Consider the following 27,974-nt stretch of genomic DNA (forward strand, 5'->3'; position numbering starts at 1 on the left):
TTGGCCGTGGAGAAAAGAACAGTTGGGAGAATGATACTAGAGGATATAGACCTGCAGTGTCCAAGTCTTTTTAGCTAAAGCCTATATACAAAGCATGTGTCTACTTTTATATGTTCATCTTACCTTTCATAAGAGAAACTACCATGTATAATAAGGAATTAGGAATTCCTTATTTATCATTAGTGTCTTTCTGTTAATAAGAATGCTACGGTAGACCCAACCAAATGTACCTTTATCTTTTTTCTTCCTTAATGACCTTAATCTCTCCTTGACTTTAGCCATTCCCTTTCGAGGCCACACACTGGGTCTTGTCATGCAGGACTTTGTGACTGCCACCTCTTAGCTATGGCAGCGAGGGGAGAGTTGGGAGAAAGTCCTAGGTTTCAGGGTTGGATAGCTGGGGAGCTTGATGAAGACTTTCACACGGGGACCTTGGAGGAGGAGCAGCAGCAGTTTGAGGAATTTTTTTTTTTTTTTTTTAACAAGAGTGGATAACAAAAATTTTCATGGAGAGAAAAGCTACACATTTGTTTGGTTTTAATATTGAACTATATCTCATAGTTGAGACACTGAGGTGAAAGCCTTTTTAGTTCATTCTGAGTATGAAAATCTATCATTGTTAGTGTTAAAGCTTTTTTGATTTCTATTGAGAGTGCTTATATAAATTTTACTATGGAAAACGTTGTTAAAAAAATGGATGTGTTTTAACAAGACACATCCAACAAGAATCTCGCTCCACACCATAAACGGGTTCTTTCTGATACTCACATCTGACCATGTTACTTCCTACTTAAAATCTAGATTCCTCAGCATGAGATACAAGATCCAATAGGCTGATACACTGGGGGAGAATGAGGAACTGCCACATCCTCCAGCCCTTTGGACAACTTGAAACTCCATAAGTTTTCATGATGATGAAATATTTGATACCTATACTGTCCAGCATGGCAGCCATTAGCTGCATATAGCTACTGAGCACTTGAAAGAGGGCTAATGTGTCTGAGGAAATAGACTTAAATTTTATTTACTGTAATTAATTTAAATTTAAATAGCCTCATGTGACCAGTGGCTATCATATTGCACCACGGAGAGAGTTTACTGAGAGTTTTGGGGTTGGCAGATTTACTTCGATGGAAATAACTTTGACTTTAGCTATGAGAAAACCCAAGAAAAGTGTATGGTTGAAGAGAGAGGAGAGTGACTATGATGATGACAGTCACGAAGAGGATTAGTCTTGAATAAAGATGTTATGTCATCCTGAGTCTGCAAGAAACAGAATAAGAGGTGGTGCAGTTGTTAAAAAAAAAAAATCTTAGTTGAGCAAAGTGCAGCCTCAAATCTCTGTAAAATAGAGGGTAAAAGCATTTGCTTAAGAGTGACGAGGGTAGCAGTGGGACAACAGAAGAAGCCAACCAAGAATTAGTAAGTGCATTGCTGTTAACAGTTCTTCTGAGATTGGGGGGTCATACAATTGGGATGGCAGCAGAATATATTTGTGTGTGTTTTTCTCTAATCGCCATTAGCAACTTGAGTATCATAGTTGAGAAATGGAGTATTAGCAGAGTTCTCAGTTGACTGTGTTCATGGAGGCAATAGTAAGAGGATGACCGATTGTGAAATCTGGAGTTGCTGATGAGATGTAATTAAGCTGATTATTCACAGGGTCACAGGAAAGAAAATTACTGAAGCTGTAATAGGCTGATACACCGAGAGAACATGGCTGGGGCAAAGGATGAATGTTCAAAGATGTTGAAGAGTAGGTACAGTGGGGATACATGAGTAGAAAATTAGAAGGAGAGGAAATGACTGCATCTGAGAATGGGCAGATGTAGTCTAATGAGGTGAAGAGCTATGTGATGATGACAAGACCCAGGGTGTGGCCTTGAAAGGGAATGGCTAAAGTCAAGGAGAGATTAAGGTCATTAAGGAAGAGAAAAGATAAAGGTACATTTGGTTGGGTCTACCGTAGCATTCTTATTAACAGAAAGACACTAATGATAAATAAGGAATTCCTAATTCCTTATTATACGTGGTAGTTTCTCTTATGAAAGGTAAGATGAACATATAAAATTAGATACATGCTTTGTATATAGGCTTTAACTCAAAAACTTTGGGAACGTAAGAATGAGATGTCCTTTCTGAGACATTCACTTTTCAGGAGTGAATACTTAAATATAATTAGCAATATATTTAATTATTTATATATAATCTAATCTGCTATTACTTTTGTATTGTGTAATTTTTAAAAATTTCTGCTTATGTAGACAAAATCCAGTCCTTAAGACATCTAGGCAAAACAACTCTTATTCTTCCAGTATAGATTTGTATGGTATCCTATTTTTTTCCCATAGAAATTTATTGCTGTTATACTAACTCAGCTCAATCAGTCCTACTTTGTTTAAAGCCCATGCAGTTTTAACAGCAGAATATAATGATGTAAGGATCTTTCTTTTTCATGCTGAATATTATCTGTACTTATGGGAAACTTTGATATTTATTTCAACCCATTAGAAAGTAAAGGTGAGTGAAAACCACAATTATTTGTATAAAAAAATTTTCATGGAGAGAAAATCTACACATTTGTTTGGTTTTAATATAGTACTATATCTCATGGTTGAGACACTGAGGTGAAAGCCTTCTTAGTTCATTTTGAGTATGAAAATCTGTCATTGTTAGTGTTAAAGCTTTTTTAATGTCTATTGAGAATGCTTATATAAATTTTACTGTGGAAAATGTTGTTAAAAATATGTGGAATCAAGCAGCATGTTTGTTCAATATGGAATTCCAAGTCCATATAGTTCTTGTATTCATGTCTAAATGAAACCATCGTTAAGGGTTTTGGACTCTCTTTAAAGGGAAAAATACTGTCTTGAATTTTGATGTTAATAGTTTGGCATTTGGCCCAAAATGACATTATAATGTCATTTTGCTGCACGCTATATTGAAAAAGGAGCTTGTTAGAAATGTAGTTGATATCCACGGCTAACTTTATGAAAATTAGTTGAAGCAGTCATCTAATAGACCATTTCTTTCCAGAAACTAGAACTAGAAACTCAAATGTTAAAGTGTTTGCATATATAAGCTGTTCTTTAATAAAGTTCTACATTCAATCCAGTTAAACTTTATAATCACACGTTCTCCCAGATGTGTAGTGAATGTTTCACTGTGATACAGTGCCTGTAACTTTTCTCCTAACACCAGCATTACAGTAGAGTTCTTTTAAACCCAATTTAAGCAAAGGTATATTAAAGGGGATCTGTTTCAGCACTATAAATTCCTGTGAGAAAAATGCAGATTCTAGACAAAACTACTTTGAATTTTTAACGTTTAGTAATACACTGTGAATTGGGTGGAATTCGTTAATTTCTCTTACCTGGCCAAATTAGAGATCATCTAAAGCCAGTGAGGAAGGCATGGCGAGGCATTTGAAGAAACTTCTAACTCTGGGATCTTAGGGTCTAACTTAAAGGGGAATTAAATGAGTGAGATAGATTTTTTTTTTTTTTTTGGAGACGGAGTCTCGCTCTGTTGCCCAGGCTGGAGTGCAGTGGCCGGATCTCAGCTCACTGCAAGCTCCGCCTCCCGGGTTTACGCCATTCTCCTGCCTCAGCCTCCGGAGTAGCTGGGACTACAGGCGCCCACCACCTCACCCGGCTAGATTTTTGTATTTTTTAGTAGAGACGGGGTTTCACCGTGTTAGCCAGGATGGTCTCGAACTCCTGACCTCGTGATCCGCCCGTCTCGGCCTCCCAAAGTGCTGGGATTACAGGCTTGAGCCACCGCGCCCAGCCGAGATAGATGTTTTTTTGGGGGAAAGGAACTGTTAAAGAAAAAGTTATTCTAACACTTGTTAAAACGGTAAGACAGACTTTATTCAAGACTGTTGCAATAGGTATAAGGACCTTTGCAGTGGGGTTTTGCAGTAGGCAAGAGAGATTGGACTCAACTCCAAATACAACAAGGAAAAGTGGAAATTTATAGTCAAGGAGCAGGATGGGGGTCAGTAGATGGGAAACTACTAAGAGGAAACATCAGGGGGCACTTAGGGGAATTCTGGCTAAACCAAGCTAACAGGATTCTTGCTGAAGGCAGGTGAGGGTGATCTGATATCACTTGGGGGATGGTGGAGGATGAGGAACCCCATCAGATATCAAGGGTAGTTAGTAATGAAGGGTGGGGCCTTCCCACTAAACCAACTAATTAACAGGATTCTTGCTAAAGTTGGATCATATGTAGATGGACAGAGAAGTCTGAAAGTTGAAGCCTAATTGGGAAGAGGATTCAGAGGAGCCTGACTAAAGTTTGGTTAAGAAAAGACTCTTTGTCTTAACTGGAAGATGGATTTTGTGACTGTGTTTTGGGTTGTTATCCAGGTCAAGCATGGTTGGGACCCTGCTTTGGACAACCGCAGATCCAGACTACTAATAGCATGCTGCCAGTTGATGACTGTGGTTGCGTATCTCTTGTCAGGTGAAAGTGGTTAGCAAGTAGAATAAAAAGACCCGGTATTCTTTGGTACAGCTACTTACTGTGATGGGGAGGAGTTCAAAGGAACACTTAGATATGGTAATGTGGAAACTGTGCCCTGCTAGGGCTTTCTGCAGGAAGCTGTCAGTAATTAGAAGGTTTACTCAGTGAAGGCTGACAAGCCAGCAGGACTTGAAAAACGTCTCTCTATATAGAGCTTTCAGGAAAAGAAAGTGATTTCTACATAAAAAGAACTCTAGGGCTATCCTACTCAAAGAGTGGTCCAAGGACCAGCAGTGTTGACACCACGCAGAATCTTCTTAGAAATGAAGAACTCCAGCTGTCACCCTAGACCTGCTGAAATAGATTTTATTTTGGCTAGATGTTCAGGTGATTCAAATGCACCTTTAAAGTTTGAGAAGCACTGATGTAGGGCTAAACTGTTCTTTTGATGTAGCAGAGAGCATTATAGGAGTTTGAAATGTCATGAAAGCCACGGGAGGAGGGGAGTCCTAGTGAGCCCATGTGGTTCGTGGTCCCAGAAGTGTTCAAATATTCATAGCCACAGAGGCAAGAGTTAGGCCATTCCCCAAATATGGACATTTGGACCATATATTCTGAGGTTCTTTCTAACACTGGTATTCTATGAATATGAATACAGTATTAGGATTCACAATTAAGCTTTTTTTTTTTTCCCCTAGATGTTTCTGTCACTAGAGCATAATTAATAATCATCTTTAACACTTTTTCTGGGAACCCATAATGAAAATGTTGTAGGGGAAATGTTGCAAGACAAGACTTTCATCCTCAGATTTGTAGCGGATAAAGAGTAAGATTAAGAAGATTCTCTAACTAATAGAAAGACTTTAGTGTAAAATACATATAAGTACAGCTCTTCACTGTGCTGCTTAAAAAAAAATTCTGTAACCTTTTAAGGCAGGAAAAAAATCCCACCTATTTTTGTGCCTTGGATTCCTTTGGCAGTTTGCTGAATTCTATAGGCTGCTTCTCAGAACAGTGTTTTCAGTGTATAACTTTAATAAAGTACACAGGGCTACAAAGAAAGCCAGTGACTAAATAACATTCCCAAAATAGTAATATAAAATTTGAGACAAAGTAATGGGTATGTGTATTAGTCCATTTTCACACTGTTAATAAAGACATACCTAGGCCGGGCGCGGTGGCTCAAGCCTGTAATCCCAGCACTTTGGGAGGCCGAGACGGGCGGATCACGAGGTCAGGAGATCGAGACCATCCTGGCTAATACGGTGAAACCCCGTCTCTACTAAAAAATACAAAAAACTAGCCGGGCAACGAGACGGGCGCCTGTCGTCCCAGCTACTCGGGAGGCTGAGGCAGGAGAATGGCGTGAACCCGGGAGGCGGAGCTTGCAGTGAGCTGAGAGCCGGCCACTGCATTCCAGCCTGGGCGGCAGAGCAAGACTCCGTCTCAAAAAAAAAAAAAAAAAAAAAAAAAAAAAAAAAAGACATACCTGAGACTGGGCAATTTACAAAAGAAAGAGATTTATTGGACTTACAATTCCACATGGCTGGGGAGGCCTCACAATCATGGCAGAAGGCAAGGAGGAGCAAGCCACATCTTACATGGATGGCGGCAGGCAGAGAGAGAGCTTGTGCACAGAAACTCCTGTTTTTAAAACCATCAGATCTCTTGAGACCCATTCACTATCATGAGAACAGCATGAAGATCCACCCCCATGATTCACTCATCTCCCACCAGGCCCCTCCCACAACAAGTGGGAATCATGGGAGCTACAAGATGAGATTTGGGTGGGGACACAGAGCCAAACCATATCATTATGTGTTTTTATTTATATATTAATCATCAGTATCAAATCTAATAGCTACTGTGATTTCAAAATGTTGGCTAACATAAATGGTCTTTTAAGATCTGCAGCTACTACAATGTGATGTGGAAATGTTTTTGATTTCTGCAGGTGACAAAGAGGTTCTGCTGATATTAACCAGGTTTTTTTCTACTATCTTCCTAATTGACAGTGATGCCAAGTTTCAGTTACAAGTTAGTAAAAATAAAGATGTAACGTTTTTCCCCAAACTTGAGTTCATTAACTCCCGATTTCATGTTTGAAGGTGATTTAACGATACTTGATATTCTAAGGCCACATTTTAATTTTAGTTTACTTCTGATGGAAGCCCGTTTTAGGATTCCTTGTAACTTTTACTATTAGTCTCTTATTTTACCTGATGTTCATTCAGGAGATAAATATTTACTGTGTTCATGTTTTGGGTTTGGAGTGGGGAGTGGAGAGGGGAAAGTAAGGAGGATACTGAATTGAGTGAGTGACTGTTCCTGCCCTTAAGCAGTTGGCAAAATCCTTGGTTTTTTTTTTTTTTTTTAATAAACCAAGATAAATTTTATTGAAAACTGATATAGGTCAGCTCTTGAGTTTTGCATGGTTGCTTACACCTTAATGTTCGGGAAACATCGAAAAAATCCGTGTCTTGCCTGATCTTGAATTGCCTGAAACTGTCACTTTCCCGGGTTCCTTCCCTGGAGAATGTTTTAGGATGTTCCAAGGGGTTGTCCATGGACAAAGCTGTCTTAAAAAATTTGCCAGGTGGGTTTTTACCACTGGTCAAAATGTAGAAAAGCTTAGCTGTATAATACTTCAACATGTACATAGAAGCTCTTCGACTAGTCATATCTGTAACTATTTTCATGAGAAGGCATCATGTTATTGATGTCTTCATTTCCAAGAAGAGTCTTTTCTGCAGTAAGGCAGCTTTATATAGAAAGGACTGACATGAGACATTTTCTCTAAGGAAAAGGGGTTTGGATTTCATTTCATCTCACCTGTGAATACAGTGACTCTATTTGGTGAACCCAAAGTCTGATTTATTAACTTTTTGTGGGTGAAATATTCATGTAGAGATTAAATTATTTAATGTATATAACACATCACCTATGGAAATATAAAATTATGTGAAGAAGAGATATATACCAAAAGATGATAATTTAGTTTTATTATTGCAAATAGTGATCTACTGCTGGGGAAAGTACTTGTGTGCATATTTATTCTTCAGGAATGAATATTGTTTGAAAAGAACTACCCTGTGAGGTAGATATTGTGATCCCCATTTTGTGTTTGAGGAAATTGAGGCTTAAAGAAGCCAAGGAATGTGCCCAAGTTAGGGTTGATAGAAAACCAGAATTTGACTGCATGTATTTCTGATTCCAAAGTTTATATATGTGACTGTAGCAGACGAATCTTTAAGTCTAAAACCTGGCAATGAATACTGTAATATATCATGGGGTGCAGGCAGTTGTTGTATGTTGTGCACACACACCCTCATGCGTTTTTCTCATTCTCTGATGGCATTTTCCATCTTTTTGCATCTGCTTCTTGGTCCGCCCAGCCCTCCTCCTTAAGTGTCAAACTAAGAAGTTAAATTTTATTATTTACTGTATTTATTTAAAAGTTTTGTTTATTATTTCTTTATAACCAATAATGCAAATCATTAACTTGTATTTCTTTTAAGTCATTTAAGTCATTTTTTTAAACTTAGGAATTTATGATGCTGTACCCCACTTACCATCTAAGTACTCATTAGAGATACTTATTCTAGTAAAAATAAATGTGATAAAAATAATATAACTTGTGATCATTTAAGATGATCACAGTGTGGAAAGGAAGGAGGCAAGCAATGGGCAGGTATCAGTCAGCAGGTGTTAATTTAGTGCTTACTGGTTGCCTAAAACTGTAGTAAGTACCCTGGAAGATGTCAATAATGTGGTCTGTTCCAGCCCTTGCAAAGTTGTAGTACTGGGCAGTGAGAATACGGCCTAATGCTTGGCAGGAATGGAACTTAACAGTGTGAAAGTGAATGTGGTTAGGAAAGGGAAAACCAGGTGAGGAAATCATGCTGCTGTGTGATCACATCAGGTAAACTCCGCCCATGTAGTCTTTGGATGGGGTTGAAAGGAAGCCATTTCAGCCTTCAGTAATCTCTCTGACAGTGCTGTGGAAAGTGGCCTGAGAAGGACACCAAGTCTGAATTTGGCTGGCTGACTTTTCACTCATATTGCTGGGTTTATAGAGCTGACTCTCACCATGCCCTGTAGAAACTGTTAGGTAATTTGTACAAGGGCTGGGTGCTTTAGGTGAGAATAGAAGATGCCCGGTGGCTGGCACACAGGGTTAGTCCCTGGGGTGACAAGCTTCCACCATCTTCTGGAACAGAAAAGGGTCCTTTGTTGCTCTTCTGTATCAGGGATCTGTATCACTGTTGGAACTTAATGAAACTGGGGATTTGGAAGGGTCTATCTTTAAGACCAGCACTTTCTCCTCTACTGTCTTCTTTCTCTGTGTTAATGTTCTAGGGATTTTTTTTCTTTTCAATTTGACACTATCCAATTCCATTTTTCTTGCTACGCTTGTTCCTTGGGTGAAAATTCCACCGATTTGCCCTTTTCTCACCTCTCTCCCAGCCTCCAGCCAGTCTGGGCTAGAGGCTGAATGATGTGTTTTTTCATTCTTGTGCACTCATCGAGGCTGGCCATTTGTGAGCCAGCTGTTGGGTGGGACAGCAGCTGCAGTGCATGCAAACTGAATGGCAGGCTGTCTTGTGAAGGGAGAATTAGAGCTGCTCCCTCACATGGCACTGGAGGCACCCTTAGGCCTGCTGCCCCTCGCATCAGTAGTGCCTGCAGCTGGGACACCAGTCATATGAAACTAGACCATGCTCTGGTAGCTCTTTATTGAGAGGTTTGAATATAACCAGTGTTAGAACAGAGCCATGCACACCTTGGATCCTTGCTACCCCGAGTGCGGGCCATGAACAGTAGTGGAACCCGAGGGGCTATGCAGCTCTGCTTTCACAGCATCTTACTGTTTTACTTTTTAATAGTGTCAGTTAATGTTCTGTTATACCATTTTAATATGTTATTAAGATAGCAGGTTATTTTCTATGTACTAATAAGCATTTTAATTGTTGGCTTTATATATCTGAATAAAATTCTGTTTAAGCACAGATCTTATAACAGTGGTCCGCAACCTGTTTGGCAACAGGGACCGGTTTTGTGGAAGACAATTTTTCCACAGACCCGGGTGGGGGCGAGGGAATGGTTTTGGGATGAAACTGCTCCACCTCAGATCATCAGGCATTAGTCAGACTCTCATAAGTAGCGTGCAGTCTAGATCCCTGTCTTGTGCAGTTCACAATTGGGTTTGTGCTCCTCTGAGAATCTAATGCCGGTGGTGATCCGACAGGAGGTGGTGCTCAGGCGGTAATGCTCACTTACCTGCTATTCACATCCTGCCGTGCAGCCCAGTTCCTAACAGGCCACGATCGGTACCAGTTCATGAGCTGGGGGTTGAGGACCGTCCTGTTATATTATATTGGACACTGCTTAGAATGAATAAAACTACTAGACTCATTTATTTGAATTAGTTTATTGTGCCACAAAAACTGCAGTTCTCCTATGTTAGTGATAACTTGAGGATAGAAAAATGTAAATATAAAAATATAAATAAAAATCTAAATTTTTATTGGTCTTTTGCTTATAGCTTCAAAAAACAAAAATTTAATGTCCTTCGGTGGTTAAAACCTAGTGATTTAAATCTGGTCTTTTGTGCTTTAAGATGCTATAATAGTTTCCTAGCATTTTTTTTAAAGCTTTCTTTTTTGTGGTTAATTGGAGAGTTTATTTAACTTCCATTGGATGTAAATATTGACTTGTTTTCTTTTTTTAAAGAAAAGTATTGTTATACTTTAAGTTCTGGGATACATGTGCAGAATGTGCAGGTTTGTTACATAGGTGTACACGTGCTGTGGTGGTTTGCTGCACCCATCAGCCTGTCATCTACATTAGGTATTTATCTTAATGCAATCCCTCCCCTAGCCCCCCACACCCGGACAGGCCCTGGTGTGTGATGTTCCCCTCCCTGTGTCCATGTGTTCTCATCGTTCGACTCCCACTTATGAGTGAGAATATATGGTGTTTGGTTTTCTGTTCCTGTGTTAGTTTGCTGAGAATGATGCTTTCCAGCTTCATCCATGTCCCTGCAAAGAACATGAACTGATCCCTTTTATGGCTGCATAGTATTTCATGGTATATATGTGCCACATTTTCTTTATCCAGTCTATCATTGATGGGCATTTGGGTTGGTACCAAGTCTTTGCTATTGTGAACAGTGCTGCAATGAACATACGTGTGCATATGTCCTTATAATAGAACAACACATAATCCTTTGGGTGTATACCCAGTAATGGGATTGCTGGGTCAAATGGTATTTCTAGTTCTAGATCCTTGAGGAATCACCACACTGTCTTCCACAATGGTTGAAGTAATTTACACTCCCACCAACAGTGTAAAAGTGTTCCTATTTCTCCACATCCTCTCCAGCATCTGTTGTTTCCTGACTTTTTAATGATCGTCATTCTAACTGGCGTGAGATGGTGTCTTGTTGTGGTTTTGATTTGCATTTCTCTAATGACCAGTGATGATACGCTTTTTTTCATATGTTTGTTGGCTGCATAAATGTCTTCTTTTGAGAAGTGTCTGTTCATATCCTTCACCCACTTTTTGATGGGGTTATTTTTTTCTTGTAGATTTGTTTAAGTTCCTTGTAGATTCTGGATATTAGCCCTGTGTCAGATGGATAGAGTGCAAAATTTTTTTCCCGTTCTGTAGGTTGCCTGTTCACTCTGATAATAGTCTTTTGCTGTGCAGAAGCTCTTTAGTTTAATCAGATCCCATTTGTCAATTTTGGTTTTTGTTGCCATTGCTTTTGGTGTTTTAGAAACGATGTATTTGCCCATGCCTATGTCCTGAATGGTATTGCTTAGGTTTTCTTCTAGGGTTTTTATTATTTTAGTCTTACATTTAAGTCTTTAATCCATCTTAAGTTAATTTTGTATAAGGTGTAAGGAAGGAGTCCAGTTTCAGTTTTCTGCATATGGCTAGCCAATGTTCCCAACATCGTTTATTAAATAGGGAATCCCTTCCTTATTGCTTGTTTCTGTCAGGTTTGTCAAAGATCATATGGTTGTAGATGTGTGATGTTATTTCTGAGGCATCTGTTCTATTCCATTGGTCTATACATCTGTTTTGGTACCAGTACCATGCTGTTTTGGTTACTGTAGCCTTGTAGTGTAGTTTGAAGTCAGGTAGTGTGATGCCTCCAGCATCACAGCATTGTTTGTTATTTTTGTTAAGGATTGTCTTGGCTATACAGGCTCTTTTTTGGTTCCATATGAAATTTAAAGTAGTTTTTTCTAATTCTGTGAAGAAAGTCAGTGGCAGCTTGATGGGGATAGCATTGAATCTATAAATTATTTTGGGCATTATGGTCATTTTCACGATATTGATTCTTCCTATCCATGAGCATGGCATGTTTTTCCATTTGTTTGTGTCCTCTTATTTCCTTGTGCAGTGCTTTGTAGTTCTCCTCGAAGAGGTCCTTTACATTCCTTGTAAGTTGTATTCCTAGGTATTTTATTCTCTTAGTAGCAATTGTGAATGGGAGTTCACTCATCATTGGCTCTGTTATTATTGGTGTATAGGAATGCTTGTGATTTTTGCACATTGATTTTTGTATCCTGAGACTTTGCTGAAGTTGCCTATCAGCTTAAGGAGATATTGGGCTGAGACAATGGGGTTTTCTAAATATACAGTCATGTCATCTGCAAACAGAGACAATTTGACTTCCTTTCTACCTATTTGAATACTCTTTATTTCTTTCTCTTGCCTGATTGCCCTGACCAGAGCTGCCAGCAGAGCAGTCTGAGTAAAGCTTTCTTAAGGAGCAGAAATGAGGGGAAAGTGAAAGGGAGTTCCTCATGATTGTTACTTCCAACTTAGAATGAGATTAAGAAGAAAGAAGGATGTTATATTAAGACCAGAAAGGGAAATATTATCTACAGTCTGACCTTACCTCTCTTTATAATTATAGAGTTGGAGGGAAAAGGAGGATTAAGGAGGAGGAGGAGTTGGTTTTAGGAGTTGAGATAATTGTTTGATTGGTATGTATATATTTTTAGCCATCAGTTTCCAATTTCACACTTTATCCTTCATGATTAAGAACCCATTATTGTCCTTGAAGAGCTCTCATTTCAGTATCTGCAGGGGCTATTTGTTGGCAGTTCTACAGAATAAAGACTGTGTGAAGATATGTCTCATCATTTGGATAATTTTAGATGCAAAAGAATGAGGCCCATGAGACCCACCTTAAAAGCATTTGAATATTTTACTTATAATACACACTTAACACATTTACACACATATGTACCCAAGAACAAAGCAGTACTTAGCCCAGTGGAATGCTAATAGGTGACAGTTGCTTTGAATAGGACTTTATTAAAATGTGTTTACACGTAAATAATTATGTGAACTGTAAACTGTTCTATTTTAGACTCTAGAATATTTCTTATGAATTAATTTTTTTCCCTCACACAGAACTGGCTAGATCCTGCTAAAGAAATAAAGAGACAACTGAGAAGTAAGTATTTAAATAATCATTCTTTGAAGTTAAGGTATCTTGATGTCTATTTGTGATATAAATGATCAATAATAGAATGATCAGTTCTATTTTGCGTTTATGCCATCTTAGAAGTTAATAATACTAATAATATTTTTGTGGAATTGTGACTGTATTGTACATGGCTTGGGGGCTCCAAATTTTGAGAAGGTTCTAGACTCACATTCCTAAATATTCACTCAGAATATCCTACCAAGTAACATCTGACCTTTTTTTTTTTCTGAGAAAGAGAAAGAAGCTACTTTTCTGTAAATTTTACTCCAGTGAGACCTGATACTTATGCTTTGCTTCATTTTGAAAGTGTATAATTGGTTCAATATGCACATCTTTGGCCACAGAGACATATAGAGACACTGTTCCTGGATGTACTGGAGTGAGGACTCTGGGGAGAAGCAAGGGGAACAATCTTTTTTTTTTCTTTTTTTTTTCCGAGACGGAGTCTCACTCTGTTGCCCAGGCTGGAGTGCAGTGGCCGGATCTCAGCTCACTGCAAGCTCCTCCTCCCGGGTTCAGGCCATTCTCCTGCCTCAGCCTCCTGAGTAGCTGGGACTACAGGCGCCTGCCACCATGCCGGGCTAGTTTTTTGTATTTTTTTTAGTAGAGACGGGGTTTCACCGTGTTAGCCAGGATGGTCTCGATCTCCTGACCTCGTGATCCGCCCATCTCAGCCTCCCAAAGTGCTGGGATTACAGGCTTGAGCCACTGTACCCGGCTGAGGAACAATCTTTTCAGTTCTCTGAGGTCACTGCCATCTCTGCTCATTGAGTTCTATAATCCAAGGCCACTTTGCATGCTCTTTGAGCCTGGGGTTCTAGTTAGGCCTCACTGTTCCTTTCTTCCCCTTTCCCCATTTGTTCTTGTTGTACAATCCCAAAATGACTTCAAGGGTCCCACTCTAACCAGCTTCAGTTCTCTCTATACGTTCTGCTTTTGCAGGTTGTGTTGCCTGTGGCTGGTTTTTTGGTATCTGTGCCAAGAAACATGATCAACAGAGAGAAATCTCTGTTAGGGGGATTCTGGATACTTAATTTACTTCAGGGTCTGTGAATGACTGAAGCAGAGAAGGTAGGCAGCTACAGGCAGTTGGAATTTTCGGTCTGGAGAATAAAATCTGAAGGCTGGTAAGTTCCTAACAGCCTTCCTCAACTGTGGGGCCCAGAGTTGTCACAGGAGAAACCTCTTCTCCAAGTGCCAGTCTGCAAGATGCCCTTTGTACTATTGATTTCATTTCCCTACTTATTTATAATTCCTAAGGTCAAAATACTGAAACCAATCTGTACTTTCCCTTCTTGCCCTTTTCATCTACCATCTAGCTCCCATTTTAGGTTCTTCACATTGGTTTTCTTTCTTTCTTTCTTTCTCTCTTGAATGATTTATCTTTTTGGTAGTCTTCCTATCATTTCTTTGCTTCCCTACTCTCTTTTTTTATTCTGAGCATATACTTTATTTTCCCCATTTCCTCTTCCTGTAGACTCATCTTTCTTTTCCTTTTTAAAAGTGTGTTTGATTAGAGTGACCAACCTCCTGATTTGCCCAGGACTGAGGGGCTTCTAAGGATATGAGACTTTAAGTGCTAAAGCTGGAATCAGTCCCAGGCAAGCTGGCATGGTTGGTCACTCTATCCTTTGACTGTTATTCCTGGCTTTCCCGCATTCTCTCTCTTGCATTTATTTTCCTGGTGTTTCATCCATTTATGCTTGATTCATGATGGAAAATGGAGGAAAAGAAGAGGAATAAGTAGACACCAGATACATTATGCTTGCCTTATGGGAGAAACAGTACCAGAGTTTTGAGACTTTTTCCTTTGTCCCTTCTGCTGTTGTTACTTTGCAAAGTGCATGCATTCAAAAAGGTTACGGATGCTTAGTTCTTATACTTTCTCTGAAACCAGACCTGCCAAGTGACCCAAACAGAGAGAGAACAGGGTAACCTCTGAAACATGATTGATGTTCCATTGTGTTGTTTCCTATGGTTTTGTTTGGGTTCTTGTTTGATTATTATTATTTGTGTGTGTGTGTGCCACTCGCTTCAGAGTCATGGAGATTTCCTAACTTTGGGAAGCGAAACTTCTTGCCGATTATGAATCACGTTCTTATGTTTTGATTATCTGTGAAGTTTCATAAAGTTATTTCAGAACTTTTACCCTTGTGGTTTGGCAATATGAATAACAGTGAGATTAGACTTTTAAAAACTATTGGACCCAGTTGTTTAAATGGTATCCTGAACTGTACCCATCATGAAAGAGGCTGAGGAAATAAAGCTTTAGCAGTTGTATCTACCTCTTACTTCCTATATTAAAATGGACAAAAAAGCTGCCTATTCTATTGTTGGTCTCTTCTTTAAATTTTATTTTTCAGCTCATAGGCAGTTAGTGAAGATAAATATTCATCTTTTTTGAGTTACCTGTGACAACCAACCACTTAATGATTCTCATTTAAAATTTGCCTTAAAACCTTTATTTCCTCAAACATAAATAAGACTATATGTCTAAGGCTTGCATATGACTAGTATGTAAACATTTCTGTAGCTAGAAGGACTTTATAAACACCTAGGTAAAAATTATGATGAAAATAATATGTAATTAAATTAAAAGTTTAACTTGAAAACTGCTAAGGGAGTCGATTTTAAGTGCTCTCACCACAAAAATAGTATGTGAAGAGTAATGCATATGTTAATTAGCTTAATTTAGCCATTCCACAATGTATACGTATTTTCAAACATCATATTGTATACCATAAATATATACCATTTTTATTTGTCAGTTTAAAAAAAGCTTAGCATTCTTGGTACATTTCAACAGCTTTTAGATTTGGAAGTATATTCGAAAATATGTGGTCTAGTGGAAATGTCTCCAAGTCCTGTCAAGGCAAGCATGTGCTAGTGTTGTTACCTAGAAAACAAACAAGGAGCCATTAAGAAATGATAATCCTGTGATAACTTTACTTAATTAGAAATTAACAGTCACCTTGAAGTAATGCTTACACAAACACGATGCGTGGATATTTGACAGTCAGCATGGCGCTATAGGCCAAGAAACCTCATATATCTTGATATTCGGGAAAATCTTATATCCCAGTATTATGTTTTAAATGTGTAAAGCAGAACTGAAATCTGCTTCTTAAGTTCAGCAGGACTGACTTCATTGGTTGAATAGTAGTGCATTGAGCCAAAATCCAGCAAAAATGCCTGTGTATATAACAGTAGCCATTTAATAAATATTTGAGTGAGTGAAAATGTAGTGTGCTGATGATAAGACAAAGGACAAAATGCCACACTGAACAAGAGAATGGGATTCAAGGAATTTTTCTTCAGGTTCATAAATTAAACATCTCATGAGGTCTTTAAATACATACAGAATGGAATAACTTGGCTGGGCGTGGTGGTTCATGCCTGTAATCCCAACACTTTGGGAGGCTGAGGTGGGAAGATTGCTTAAGCCCAGGGATTCAAGACAAGCCTGGCAACTTAGGGAGACCCCATCTCTGAAAGAGTAAAATATAAGTTAGCCGGACATCATAGTGCATGCCTGTGGTCCCAGCTACTTGGGAGGCTAAGATGGGAGGATCACTTGGGCCTGGGAGGTCGAGGTTGCAGTGAGCTGTGATCATGCCATGGCACTGCAACCTGGGCAACAGAGTGAGACCCTGTCTTTAAAAAAAAAAAAAAAAAAGGAATAATTTGTATATATACACACACGCACAATTTTTTTAAATTAAAAAATATTGTGAACTTGAAGTCAAACTCTAAGTTCAGGCTAGTGGAATTGTTTGGATCCCTTTAGGAAAATATTACCTGCCCTTTCCCCCATAGTTTTACTTTTTTAAAGCTATACTACATGTGATCTATCAAAATAGCAGTTAAATTTTAATGTATAGATAGCAGTGTTTTAACTTTTAACAAGCCACTTATGATATAGTTGCTTGATTTATTCATTCTTTATGGAACGGTACAGCAAAGTGTTTGTTATATATGAATATACTTACACCTACTCTATAAAACCTGGGAAATAATTGTGTTGTCCTAAAGTATCATGAAATTGTACCATGCTTTCCTTTCTTGGGATCTCTTTTAACAGCTTCTTCAAATAGCCCATTAATAATTTTTTGAATAGCTATTATCTCTTGATCATTACTCTCCTTCCCCACAACAATGTAGAAATCCTGATTTTTTTTTTTTAAAAGGGTAAAGAATATTTGGCAACAGGAGATCCTGTGGTTAAATAAAATCTTACCTCATAACTATTACATGGAGGTTATATTAAAATTTTTGTGTAATAGATCACCATATAAAACACATGTTGAGGTACCAGTGAATGTTTATAAGAAAGAGAACCTATTACACTTTAATGGTGGCTTATTCATGTAATTGATTTCTATCTTATTTTTTATTTCATTTTTATTTTATAAGCAATTTTAATTTAAATAAAAAATAAAATTCTGCACGCTGATTTATAGTTGGATTAGTCTGTACTGTTTGATCCTTGACCTTTAAATTTTATCACAATAGTCATTCTTCTGTTAATTGGGTGCATAACTGTGATATTTAATAATTACAGACCTTCCCTGGCTATTCACTTTTAATGTGAAGTTTTATCCTCCTGATCCTTCTCAATTGACTGAAGATATCACCAGGTACTTTATATTTGCATTTTAAAATGAGTCTTTCCTTACAGCTCTCATTTATTTCTGTGCCCTGGGAGCATAGTGGTAATTTCAGGATTGAAAACCAAAACAGTTTTTCTTAAGTTTTAGAAGTTTCCTTGAAATTGGGTACATCCAAATAGTTTGAAATGTTGACAGTTTCAAAAATTTTATTCACTTTCTTTAATTTCTTCATTTATATTCTAGTAATGAAAATTTTTAAAATGATACTGCTGACAACTTTGTTTTCTATACTTTTAAAAGTCACTAATATTTAATATTTGAGATTTTAATACCAAGGTCATTTTTATTGTACCTCATGTGTGCCTATATATTAGTCTCATATTACAAAGATGATACGAGGTTAGAAAAATGAAATTATTTTAAAAGGCCAATTGAACTGGTAATTTCTTTCTCTCTTCTCCCTCCAGAACCAAACAAGGTGGGATTTCTTACGTAGAGTCAATAGCTAGTTCATTTCCATCTCCTTGGAGATTGTGTGAGCTATAAGAACATACACTTAAATTGCAAAGAAAGGATTCTGTTTAGGAGCAAGAGAATATTTATTGATTCTGAGTACTTGCATGGCAACCAAGAAACATTGTGAATTAACAAGTACCTTGAAAGCCTGGTTAGACTGGGTACCAGAAACATTGTGAATCAATCAACAAGTACCTTAAGCTTAGCCTGATTACACTGAGTACCAGGGATAGCATTTCTTAGCTTTAGTAAGAGGAAGTATAAAGGATTGATTTTTTTTTAAAGATAATTTTTATATACCATATTTTAAAAAGGTTATTTACATGGCCAAATGTCCCCTTAACATATACACATTAGAGACAAACATGCCCACATACTTATTTGACACTGTGTGTAGTGCATGACTTTTAGAAAACTAGAGGGGCTTAGCAAAAGAGTCTGCTTATCTTTAGTTCCTGTATCTTTGATGCTTTCTGCTAGGCCAGTTTTGTTGTCAGACATCAAGTTGTGGAGGTGCTTAAGAGAGCATAATATCCATGTGAAACAGGAAGGATGGAGATTTCTTTCCAATATTGGATACATAGCAGGCTGGCCTTTTTTTTTTTTTTTAAAACTACTTGTTGCTGAATAGGAATGTGCTAATTAAGCTCTGAATGAATTAGCTTCACCTAGTAAAAAATAGTAACTTTGCAACTGCACAGTGAGCTACTTAGAGCATAAAACCTGACGAAGCGGGGTGTGTAGGATTCAGAGCTTCACTGCAGGATGCCTCTGAACAGTGCATGTGATTGGGGCTTTGTGACCCAACGCTGTCTGTACATACACTCCTCCTTGCAGTAATTTGTTTGGGGAATGATAATCCTTTGGTGACTGCAAGTTTGTAGCATCAGTAAGTACTTTGGTTTTCCAGAACCTGAACAGTCTCCCTGTCTAGTGGGAGGAACAATATAGTGTACTCAGCTAACTAAAGGTCTCAGTGGTGCAGCCTGAGGACAGCCACCTGCCTGTACTTGTGGCCTGGCAGCTTAAATATCATGATTGAAATCTTCACCATGACTTGAGTGTACATTTAGAAGGTGGGGTAGGCTTCTGAGAAGGGCAAGAACACTATCTTGAATAATGTTTGAAGAGTGCTTCATAGTACTGTGTGAAGGTACAGTTGGGTAATTCAGGAAGCTCATGCCATTTTTTGTTTGAAGTTTTTAGGGTTTAAACTTAGGCTCTGAAAACAGAGGAAAGGACTAATGTGAAAAATAGAGACAATAATGGGAAGCAACAAGATGAAATATTTGTATTTAGGTTCTAAAACTGCCGTAAAATGTGGAGAACTATCACTGTTGTTTATGAGAGAATTTGAGGATAACCTGGACCCATGGTTGAAAATTCAGTTTTCTGAAGTATGTACAGTTATGCTTACGTTTTTCTATGGGCCAAAGAAACAAATGATCCTCCTTAAAACGTGAACTTCTGCAAGGCATAAAATACTCAAAATACTGTAGTGATAGCGAGAAGACTTTCAGTCTCTCAATTACTGAGCACTTGTCATGCGGCAAGCCCTTTAGTAACTGTGGGACTGTGGTGATGATAAACAGAGTCCCTGCCCTGCCTGATTATGTATTTGAGTGGTAATCTGGGTTCTAAACAGAACTGGCCCCATGTGCTGGGTTGTACTCTCTGACCCAGTAACAACAAGGCCTGGACCAGAGGCCAGCACTCCCCATTTGACTGTGTAGAGTAGAGAGCAGGAAGAGGACTGGGCCCTAAAACCCAGGCCGGGCAAGTGTCCACAGGACTAAGATGGACAGCTGCCAGTATGAATGCCAGTCCCTAAAAGGTCTTAAAGAATGAGGACTCTGCTGTTGATTTGGGAGGATCCGTGGTGACCATAGCAAGTGGTGAAATTGGAGAGTAGAAATCACATTTTAAAATGTTACCAAGAGGAATTGGTAGTGGGGCTAAAAAGGGCGGGGCGGGTGGTGGGTGGGGAACCACAGATTATATATCACGTGTTTCTGCATTTTATTTCATGGAAAATGGAAATTCTTTTATAACTGTAGTGAGCCACATGGAACATTGAATGAGAAACATTATTATAGCCACTAATTATTATAGCTACTAGTTACTGATTCTTAGGTCTCTGCCAGATATTTTGTTTATATTATCTAATGTTCATGCTCATCTTTAAAGGGAGGTAGAGTTCTTAGCATCTTACAGGTGGGAAATTACCCTTAGGCTTAAAGTAAATTAACTTGCTCAAGGTCATATAGAGTCAGGTCTTCCTGGCTTCAAAGCCCAGGCCTTTTCTACTAAACTGAGCTAGCTACTGCTTTAGATGGGATAAGTGGACAGGTAAGGGCTTCAAAGTAGATTTACCAATAATTGTTGTTAAAGGTGTTTCTGGAAAAGAAGAAATTAGTATCAAAAGGGTCAAGATGATAAAGGGTGGGTGACTTTAGCTTTCCTTAGAAATAATTAAGACTTTTTTTTAAAATCCATTAATCTTTACATCTTTTGAGGGGTAATTTTTATTACAATTTGAAATCCAAGGAGACAGTTTAAGTGATTGAAATTTTTACTTCAGTCACAAAACTCTTCATAGTAATCATAGACTGACTATTACCAGAACAGCAGTTTAGAATTTTCATTCCATTGTATATATATATACATATAAATTAGCCTTCTGGATTCAGTTTCTATATATAAGCCACAAATTTAGAAGCCCAAGGAACACGTTGAGGCTTTTTATTAGAGAAGATGATTTTTGCTGTGGATATGAAGAGTGCCTATATTGTATATTTGTTTTCAAAGGGGTGTTAGGTTTTAAGGACTGTGAGTGTTCCAGTCTCACCTAATGGTTCTCCTCTGACCCCTTTCTCCCTCTGCTCCTCACAGATACTTCTTGTGCCTTCAGCTCCGGCAGGACATTGCCTCTGGCCGCCTGCCCTGCTCTTTTGTGACTCATGCTCTCCTGGGATCCTACACCCTGCAGGCTGAACTTGGTGACTATGACCCAGAAGAACATGGCAGCATCGACCTCAGTGAATTCCAGTTTGCCCCTACTCAGACTAAGGAGCTGGAAGAGAAGGTGGCAGAGCTGCACAAGACCCACAGGTCTGTTGCCTTGCTTACTGGCGAGAGAATGGCCATGGTAGATTTAAATAGCTTCTCTTGTAGCACTTACTAGACGTTTGAGCACGATTTACAGGATTATCCAATTTTTCCTTTTGGATCTTCACCTAGCACTAATCAAGGCAACGTGGAGCCCTTGAGGTATCCTTTCATTATTTTTATGACTATCATATGAGAAACTATGCTCGTGAGACTGTGTTTTCATGTATTGGAAAAATGTAATTTTCCCCATGACACCTTTTTCTCCCTGTCCCCTTAACATATACACATTGGAGACAAACATGCCCACATACTTATTTGACATTGACGTTATATATCTTCTGCCTTATTATTGTCCTTATTACTATATGTGGTAAGAAAGCTAGGGAGATAAGGAGGCATTGGGATTTGAATTACCAGTGTAGGTGGTGATGGACATAGGAATAGTAACTGAAATGTACAGGTAGTTCCACTGGAATATGACCCATTGGTTTAGCTAAGATTACTTACATTACATTAATACCATATTACGCTTCGAGAACATTTATATGTGTGTGAAAAGAAAATGGACTTTTTACACAAATTTTTATAACGCTAACTACAAAATGATAATTTGTTGTATATTGCAAAGTTATAGTCTTATTAAATATTTACTAAAGTGATCTGAAAGGAACTTTCAAAAATTAGGTTTTTAAACAGGCCACATTCATTGATTTTTTTTTTCTTTAAAAAACAATAAATATGGTATTTGACTCTAAATATTTTCTTGTTAATTTACTTAAATTCTACTCAATAGACATTTGTTGGATAATTCTAATATGAAATATCAGGTACTGACATGCCATGGGGAATGTGAAAATTAATGGGACATGGTCTTGTTCTTTAGGAGCTTAAAGTTTATTTAGTTGGGCATATAGATAGGAATGGAAATAATTTTAGTATGGACAGAATGTGATTTGTGTCCATCGTAGGTAGAAAATCAAATACAAGTAATTTCAATCTTTATTATAATCAACTCTAGTGAAATAAAGTGAGGGAGTACGAATGTGTTTATCACAGAAAGATGAGATCACTGTTTTTTATTCTCCAGTACTTATGTTGTACCCTATTGCTGGGGCTTTTTTCCTCAGTGGAAATAATCAAAAGCAACTTTTTAAGATAAAAGGAGTAAGAGTGGAGGTGTACCTCCAGGCAGTTTAGCAGGTTTAGATTATAGGATCTTAAGAGAAAAATGCTAGAGGTTGAGAGTTGTTTTCTTACTATTTCTGCAGACTTGGCTGGGTTACTTCCTCTCCTCCAAACCCTCTGAGTGCAGACGCTCCTCCCATTCTGACTACATTTGCTCTGCATCCATTAATAAGATAATACTGTTTCTTTTGATTCTCAGGGGCTTATCTCCAGCACAAGCTGATTCCCAGTTCTTAGAAAATGCAAAGAGGCTTTCCATGTACGGTGTTGACCTACATCATGCCAAGGTACTGTAAATGTAACGGGAAGTAGCATCATAGCAGTCTGTTAACTGAAGTGTTGAGAGGGCTCCAATTTCAGGATAGCACAGCGCTTATTTTGGGGGAAAGGATATCTGCCTTCAGTTGAGGGTCTCTGGAATATTTCCTTGGTGACTAATTATAGGGTATATGGTTGTGGGAGGGACCATGTATTCTCCCCCTACCACTTCTTTTCCCAGTCTTTTTAATTAATGCCCTTTCATAGGTACTTACTGTGACACACCTTGTCAGCCTTTTTTTTTTTTTTTTTTTTTACCTCTTATCCTGGTTTATTCTGCATCTCAGCTTCTGTTAGGCCAAGTGCTATGTCTGTCCCAGTTCCCTCTCCCACCTCTGTCTTGAGAGAGGAGAGAAGACCTTAGCAACCATGAAGGAGCAAAAGCAGCATGGATAGGACCACTTTCCAAAAAGCTTCTGTGTGATGAAGGAGCCCTAGAGTTGGTCTTTTCCCTATAGGTATGTTTTGTACTTTGTGAAAGATAATGTAGGCGGGCCCAGGCTCTGGGTGATAAAGCACCTTCAGTCTAATTTGAAAGGTGGTAAAAGAGTGGGACAGCGGGGACATGGGAAGCCAATCATAATCCCGAACGAACACCATAATCCCAAAAGATCAAAATCTCAAAAATATAATGCTTGAAAAAAAAGTACTTTCATACCATCTCATTTCTTAGAAGTATACCATCTCATTTAAAGTTTGAATGTTTTTTAGTTTACAGCTACATAAAACAGTTCACAGAATGACTTATTTAAGGCTGTGTATTGTTAAACGGTCTATCTGCCTGATACCTTCTGATAAATCCTATTAGGAGGTGAAACAGATTGTCTTAACACTCCAGTGTTTTTCAGATCGTTTTCTATATAATGGGGACAGGCTAGGTTAGTCAAGAAACAGAAATAGGGAGGAAGGAAAAAATAAGTTTGGGACCAAAATGACCTACCAAACCTCTCCTCCTCCAGACCCTGCCATTCTTGCCACATGTAAATCTTGCAGCTCTACTTTGTTGATCATTAGTTAGAAACCAATTAAGGTTTCAGGATTCTTGTTTTTAATGTTGTGTCTTAGAAAAGTAAGAAATTGTGGACTCTGTTCTAAGTATAATATTCTTTCTTGCTGTGTAGTTAGGAGCAAAACACTAAAAAAATTCAAGGTAACCTTCATTCTGTTTATCATCTGATAGACTCCTTAGATAATATTTGATAAGCAAGATATTTGTGGCTTATTGAAAAGAATATATGTGGCAGTTTAAAAGAACTTTTCATACTTCATGTTGTTTAAAGTTTTATGTCTTTTAAAATTTTTCATTGACAAAATCAGATTTTTTTTAATTAATTAGAAGAGTTTGTAATGTCATATTCATGTTAGGATGAGTTGGAGAGTGTTAAATAAAAGGAATCTCAACAAAGGTGCAGAGAAACCATGTGAGAAGCAGGACACTGGTGGTAGCCCCGGGCTAATATCTGCAGCTATCCTAATCACTCTAGGTCTGTCTGAAGGAGGGAGGGCAGAGTGGTTTCCAAAACTCCCAAGGACAGACGTGTGGAGAAGACTGTTTTGCGGGGAGCCATTGTCAGAGGGACACGGTCAGCCTGAGGTGACCACGTAGGGAGGGAATCTGGGTATTAAACACCCTGACCTCCCTTTCCTTCCTCTCCTGATCCTTTGCGAGAACTCTCTTTATACTGAACTCATTTGAAAGCCAGCCATCTCCATATGGGGCAGTGAGCAATGCAGAGAGGGTGCTTCTTTTCATTCGTTTATTTTTCTGATTTTGCTACCATGTGGCATAACTTACATATGAAGGATCGAGGCCCGCCTTTTCCTCTTTCATTTCCTACCCTTCATCTGTCGTTTCTATTCACACAAATACTGGTAATTCTAAAATAATTACATAGAACAACGAAAATCAACTGATTTACTTGAATCTAAGTTGTGTCTATTTTTAAGTCAGATAAAATAGTTTCCTTGTCCTGTCCCAAGGTTGCTTCAGACTAGAGATGGCTCATTCAATGTTTCAAATGTGGGTTGCTTCCCCACTTGTGGTGAGAACATGCCGTCTCACAATCTTCTGCCTCGCTTCCCGTGGCCATGGGCAGCGATGGTTTTGGCAAACACACCATGGGGTCTGGTGCCAAGTTGCTTGGGCACCTGTGCCTGATTCACCCCAGCTTTTTAGTCTATTCCTAGAGAGAGTTGTGGCTGCCAAGATAAGGGTGAGTAAAGCAATCGATTGGATTTTTTAAAATGGCTCGAGTTGGTCTAATGTAAATTTATTTGTGTATATGAATTATTCCAGTGTCACAGCAGCGAAAGCAACTGGCATCAGTTAGCTAATACTATACTTTTATTTATGAAACACTGATTTAAATGGTATCAAAATGTTCTTAGTAATAAGACAGACAAAATGTCCTTTTATTAAATTGGGAGTTAGACTAAATATGGGGTTTGTTACAGCATTTTTCGTGAGAATTTGTTTCGTATTGTTTGTGATTTCTGAAGATGTGAATATCTTTGAGCGGTAGTCTTCAATTTTACATATGTTGAATGAGAGCCAGTTCTCCTCTTAGAGATAAACAATAATTTGTATATTTTGAATACGTGCATCTTAGATCTTCACTAAGATGTGAAATGTGAGGAGACAAGTTTTCACTTTTGTCTATAAATTTGTTTGGCTTGTAAAACATCTCCTTTAGGCCTGTGATTATTCTAGATTGTCATTGATTCCAAATTAAAGCTCTAGGGAAAGAAAACTATTAATAACTTCAAGAATAGTCTGCAGTCCTTTGAAACACGCCAGCCAAAGGAATGCCTAATGAGAACTGGATGTCAGCGTTCTAAGTTAATGAAAAACTGCTTGAAAGAATTCAGAGATTTCAGCACTGTCAGCCTGGAAGAGAAATTATCTGTGAGGGATTGGTGTTTTGCAAAATATTGGCATAATTTTAAGAGCTATTAGCTAGGGTAATCCATCTGAGGTAAATGCACCTAAAGGAAAATGGTTGAACACATCTTAGGGTAGGCCAACAGACCGTCCCTGAGGCTGGACTAGCCTACAGGGAAAGCTCATTTTGTTTCCCATATCTTCAGGATCTCTAGTTCTGCTTCCTTTCTTCTCTGTTAGCTCCTACAGTGGAGCTTGAGAACACATGCATGACGCCTTTTGAAGGCACTGTGTCCTATAGTCACGTTGCCATAAGTCTGGCAAATCACACCTGATCACTGAAGATGTGTAAATTTAACATGTACTTGTGTGCGCCGTAGTTTTCATTAATGTGCATACTGTCACTAAAATTTAAATACAAACCTAGTAAACTGGCATTCCTGATCATGATTTGAGGGAGCTAATTAGCTTCTTGATTTGTGTAACTTTCACAGCTCTAACCATGGTTAATTGGGTTATGCTTGGCAGGACTCAGAAGGTGTGGACATCAAGCTGGGCGTGTGTGCTAATGGACTTCTCATTTACAAAGACAGACTGCGAATCAATCGTTTTGCTTGGCCGAAAATCTTAAAAATTTCCTATAAACGCAGCAACTTCTACATTAAAGTCAGACCAGCAGAGGTAAGCAAAGACATTTCTGATCAGTTGTTCTTAGTTGGCCTCTTTACGACCATGAATTAAAAAATTCTTTTCTCAAATTTTAAGAAAATAAACTGTTTATTCTTCCATTGTAAAAGGTCAGGGTTCTTAATGGTATCATTGCAGTATATATATGTCTGGTCTGTTTTTTAAAAAAGCAACCATCGTGCTTTTTACAGAAAAGAAAACGTGATAAGGTATGGGCTGGTTTTTTTCTTGTTGAATCAGTTAAGTTGTGATCATTAGGAAAGCAATAAAATGAGTTTTAGTGAACATTGAAGGATAATTGGTTTATGTGAGTAGTTGCTACTTGCTTTTTGTGGAAAATAGTATTGTAGTCTATAAATTCATCTTTATGTGATTATATTCGATATACAATATTTACCTTTTTTGAGAAGAATAATTGCTTCTAACAGAAACATCTGAATCCATGCTTTTCAGTAACTTCTAGTCAGTTCTTAAGGAAATATGCTGATTTGTTTTATGGATTTATTCCAGCTGGAACAGTTTGAGAGTACTATTGGATTCAAACTGCCAAACCACCGGGCAGCGAAAAGACTATGGAAAGTGTGTGTGGAGCATCATACTTTCTACAGGTAATTTTAGGAAAACAGCTCAGAAGCTGGGCATAATGGCACATGCTTGTAATTCCACTGACTCAGGAGGCTGAGGTGGGAGGATGGCTTGACCCCAGGAGTTTGAGACCAGCCTGGGGAACATAGTGAGACTCCATCTCTCTTTTTTTCTAAGAAAGAAAGAAAACAGCTTGGTATTGCTTTTAGTAACCTCTGTGAAGTAGGAGGAGGTAGTGGTGGGAAATGTGGCAGATGCATTAACCCCCTGCCTTTGGACTCTTTTCTCCCCTCGCCTCTTCTCCTTTGTCTGCAGTCCCTCCCAGGTCCATTTCTGTCCATGCATTGTCATCATGCAGAACTGAGCTGCCCCTGCAACTGTCTAGAGTTCCACTTTCTGACTCTAACCACCTTTCCTTCCACCACAGCCACACGCCTCATGCCTGCTACCATTCTTCTTTCTACTATCCCTTTTCTTAGGTTTCACTTTGATATTCTCATCAGCTGCCTCCTGACTTAACTTCTTTCCCAAACCAACTTGAACCCTATGGTCTGCCTGCTTTGTCAGGAGTGTTATAACCCCCTCAAACTACTCTCCTCTTTGCACATTTACCTTCTCTGTCGGCTAGTCCTGGATTAGTCCTGTGTCCTGACCTCACCACTTTTGGACCTGTGCTGTCAAGTGCTACCTTAAATAGTACAATTGTTGTGACACATGCAGTTACTCTATATAACAAAAAATAGTACAACTCTATGGATCAGTGCTATTACAGATAAATAATTTCCAGCATGAGCTGGATCCTCAGTGCTGCTAGGCAAGCAATTTGTCCTTTGACTTCCTTTGCCACTCCAAATGCTTATTGTCCTCGTGAGTCCCTAGGCACCCCTGCTTCCTCTTCTGATGCCCTCCACTTTGCCGGTCACTGAAAGTAGAAGCTGTGCGTCATGAGTGTTCTTGGTTTCATGCACCTTCCCTTCTTCCCTTTTGCCTTTAATGAAGCATCACCTCTCTCTCCTCCCATTAATTCTTTCACTCTTCTCCTGTCTCAAGGAGGAGATAATCATTCCTCTGCTTTGATCCCTCATTTCATGCCTCACAA

General features: G+C 38.5%; 1 protein-coding gene across 20 annotated transcripts in view; it reads left to right on the forward strand.

The window, feature by feature from the left end:
- EPB41L2 (erythrocyte membrane protein band 4.1 like 2) overlaps positions 1-27,974 on the forward strand; it is a 226,629-nt gene that overhangs the window by 144,719 nt on the left and 53,936 nt on the right. For all 20 annotated transcript variants that reach the window (XM_030928698.1, XM_030928701.1, XM_030928693.1 and 17 more), the window contains exons 5-10: positions 12,907-12,949; positions 17,544-17,619; positions 21,001-21,219; positions 22,604-22,691; positions 26,132-26,284; positions 26,801-26,898. In XM_030928698.1, the coding sequence (XP_030784558.1) occupies positions 12,907-12,949; positions 17,544-17,619; positions 21,001-21,219; positions 22,604-22,691; positions 26,132-26,284; positions 26,801-26,898 (677 nt within the window). The remainder of the gene's footprint in view (positions 1-12,906; positions 12,950-17,543; positions 17,620-21,000; positions 21,220-22,603; positions 22,692-26,131; positions 26,285-26,800; positions 26,899-27,974) is intronic.

Source organism: Rhinopithecus roxellana, chromosome 4, assembly GCF_007565055.1.
Source record: "Rhinopithecus roxellana isolate Shanxi Qingling chromosome 4, ASM756505v1, whole genome shotgun sequence".
Classification (NCBI taxonomy): Eukaryota; Metazoa; Chordata; class Mammalia; order Primates; family Cercopithecidae; genus Rhinopithecus; species Rhinopithecus roxellana.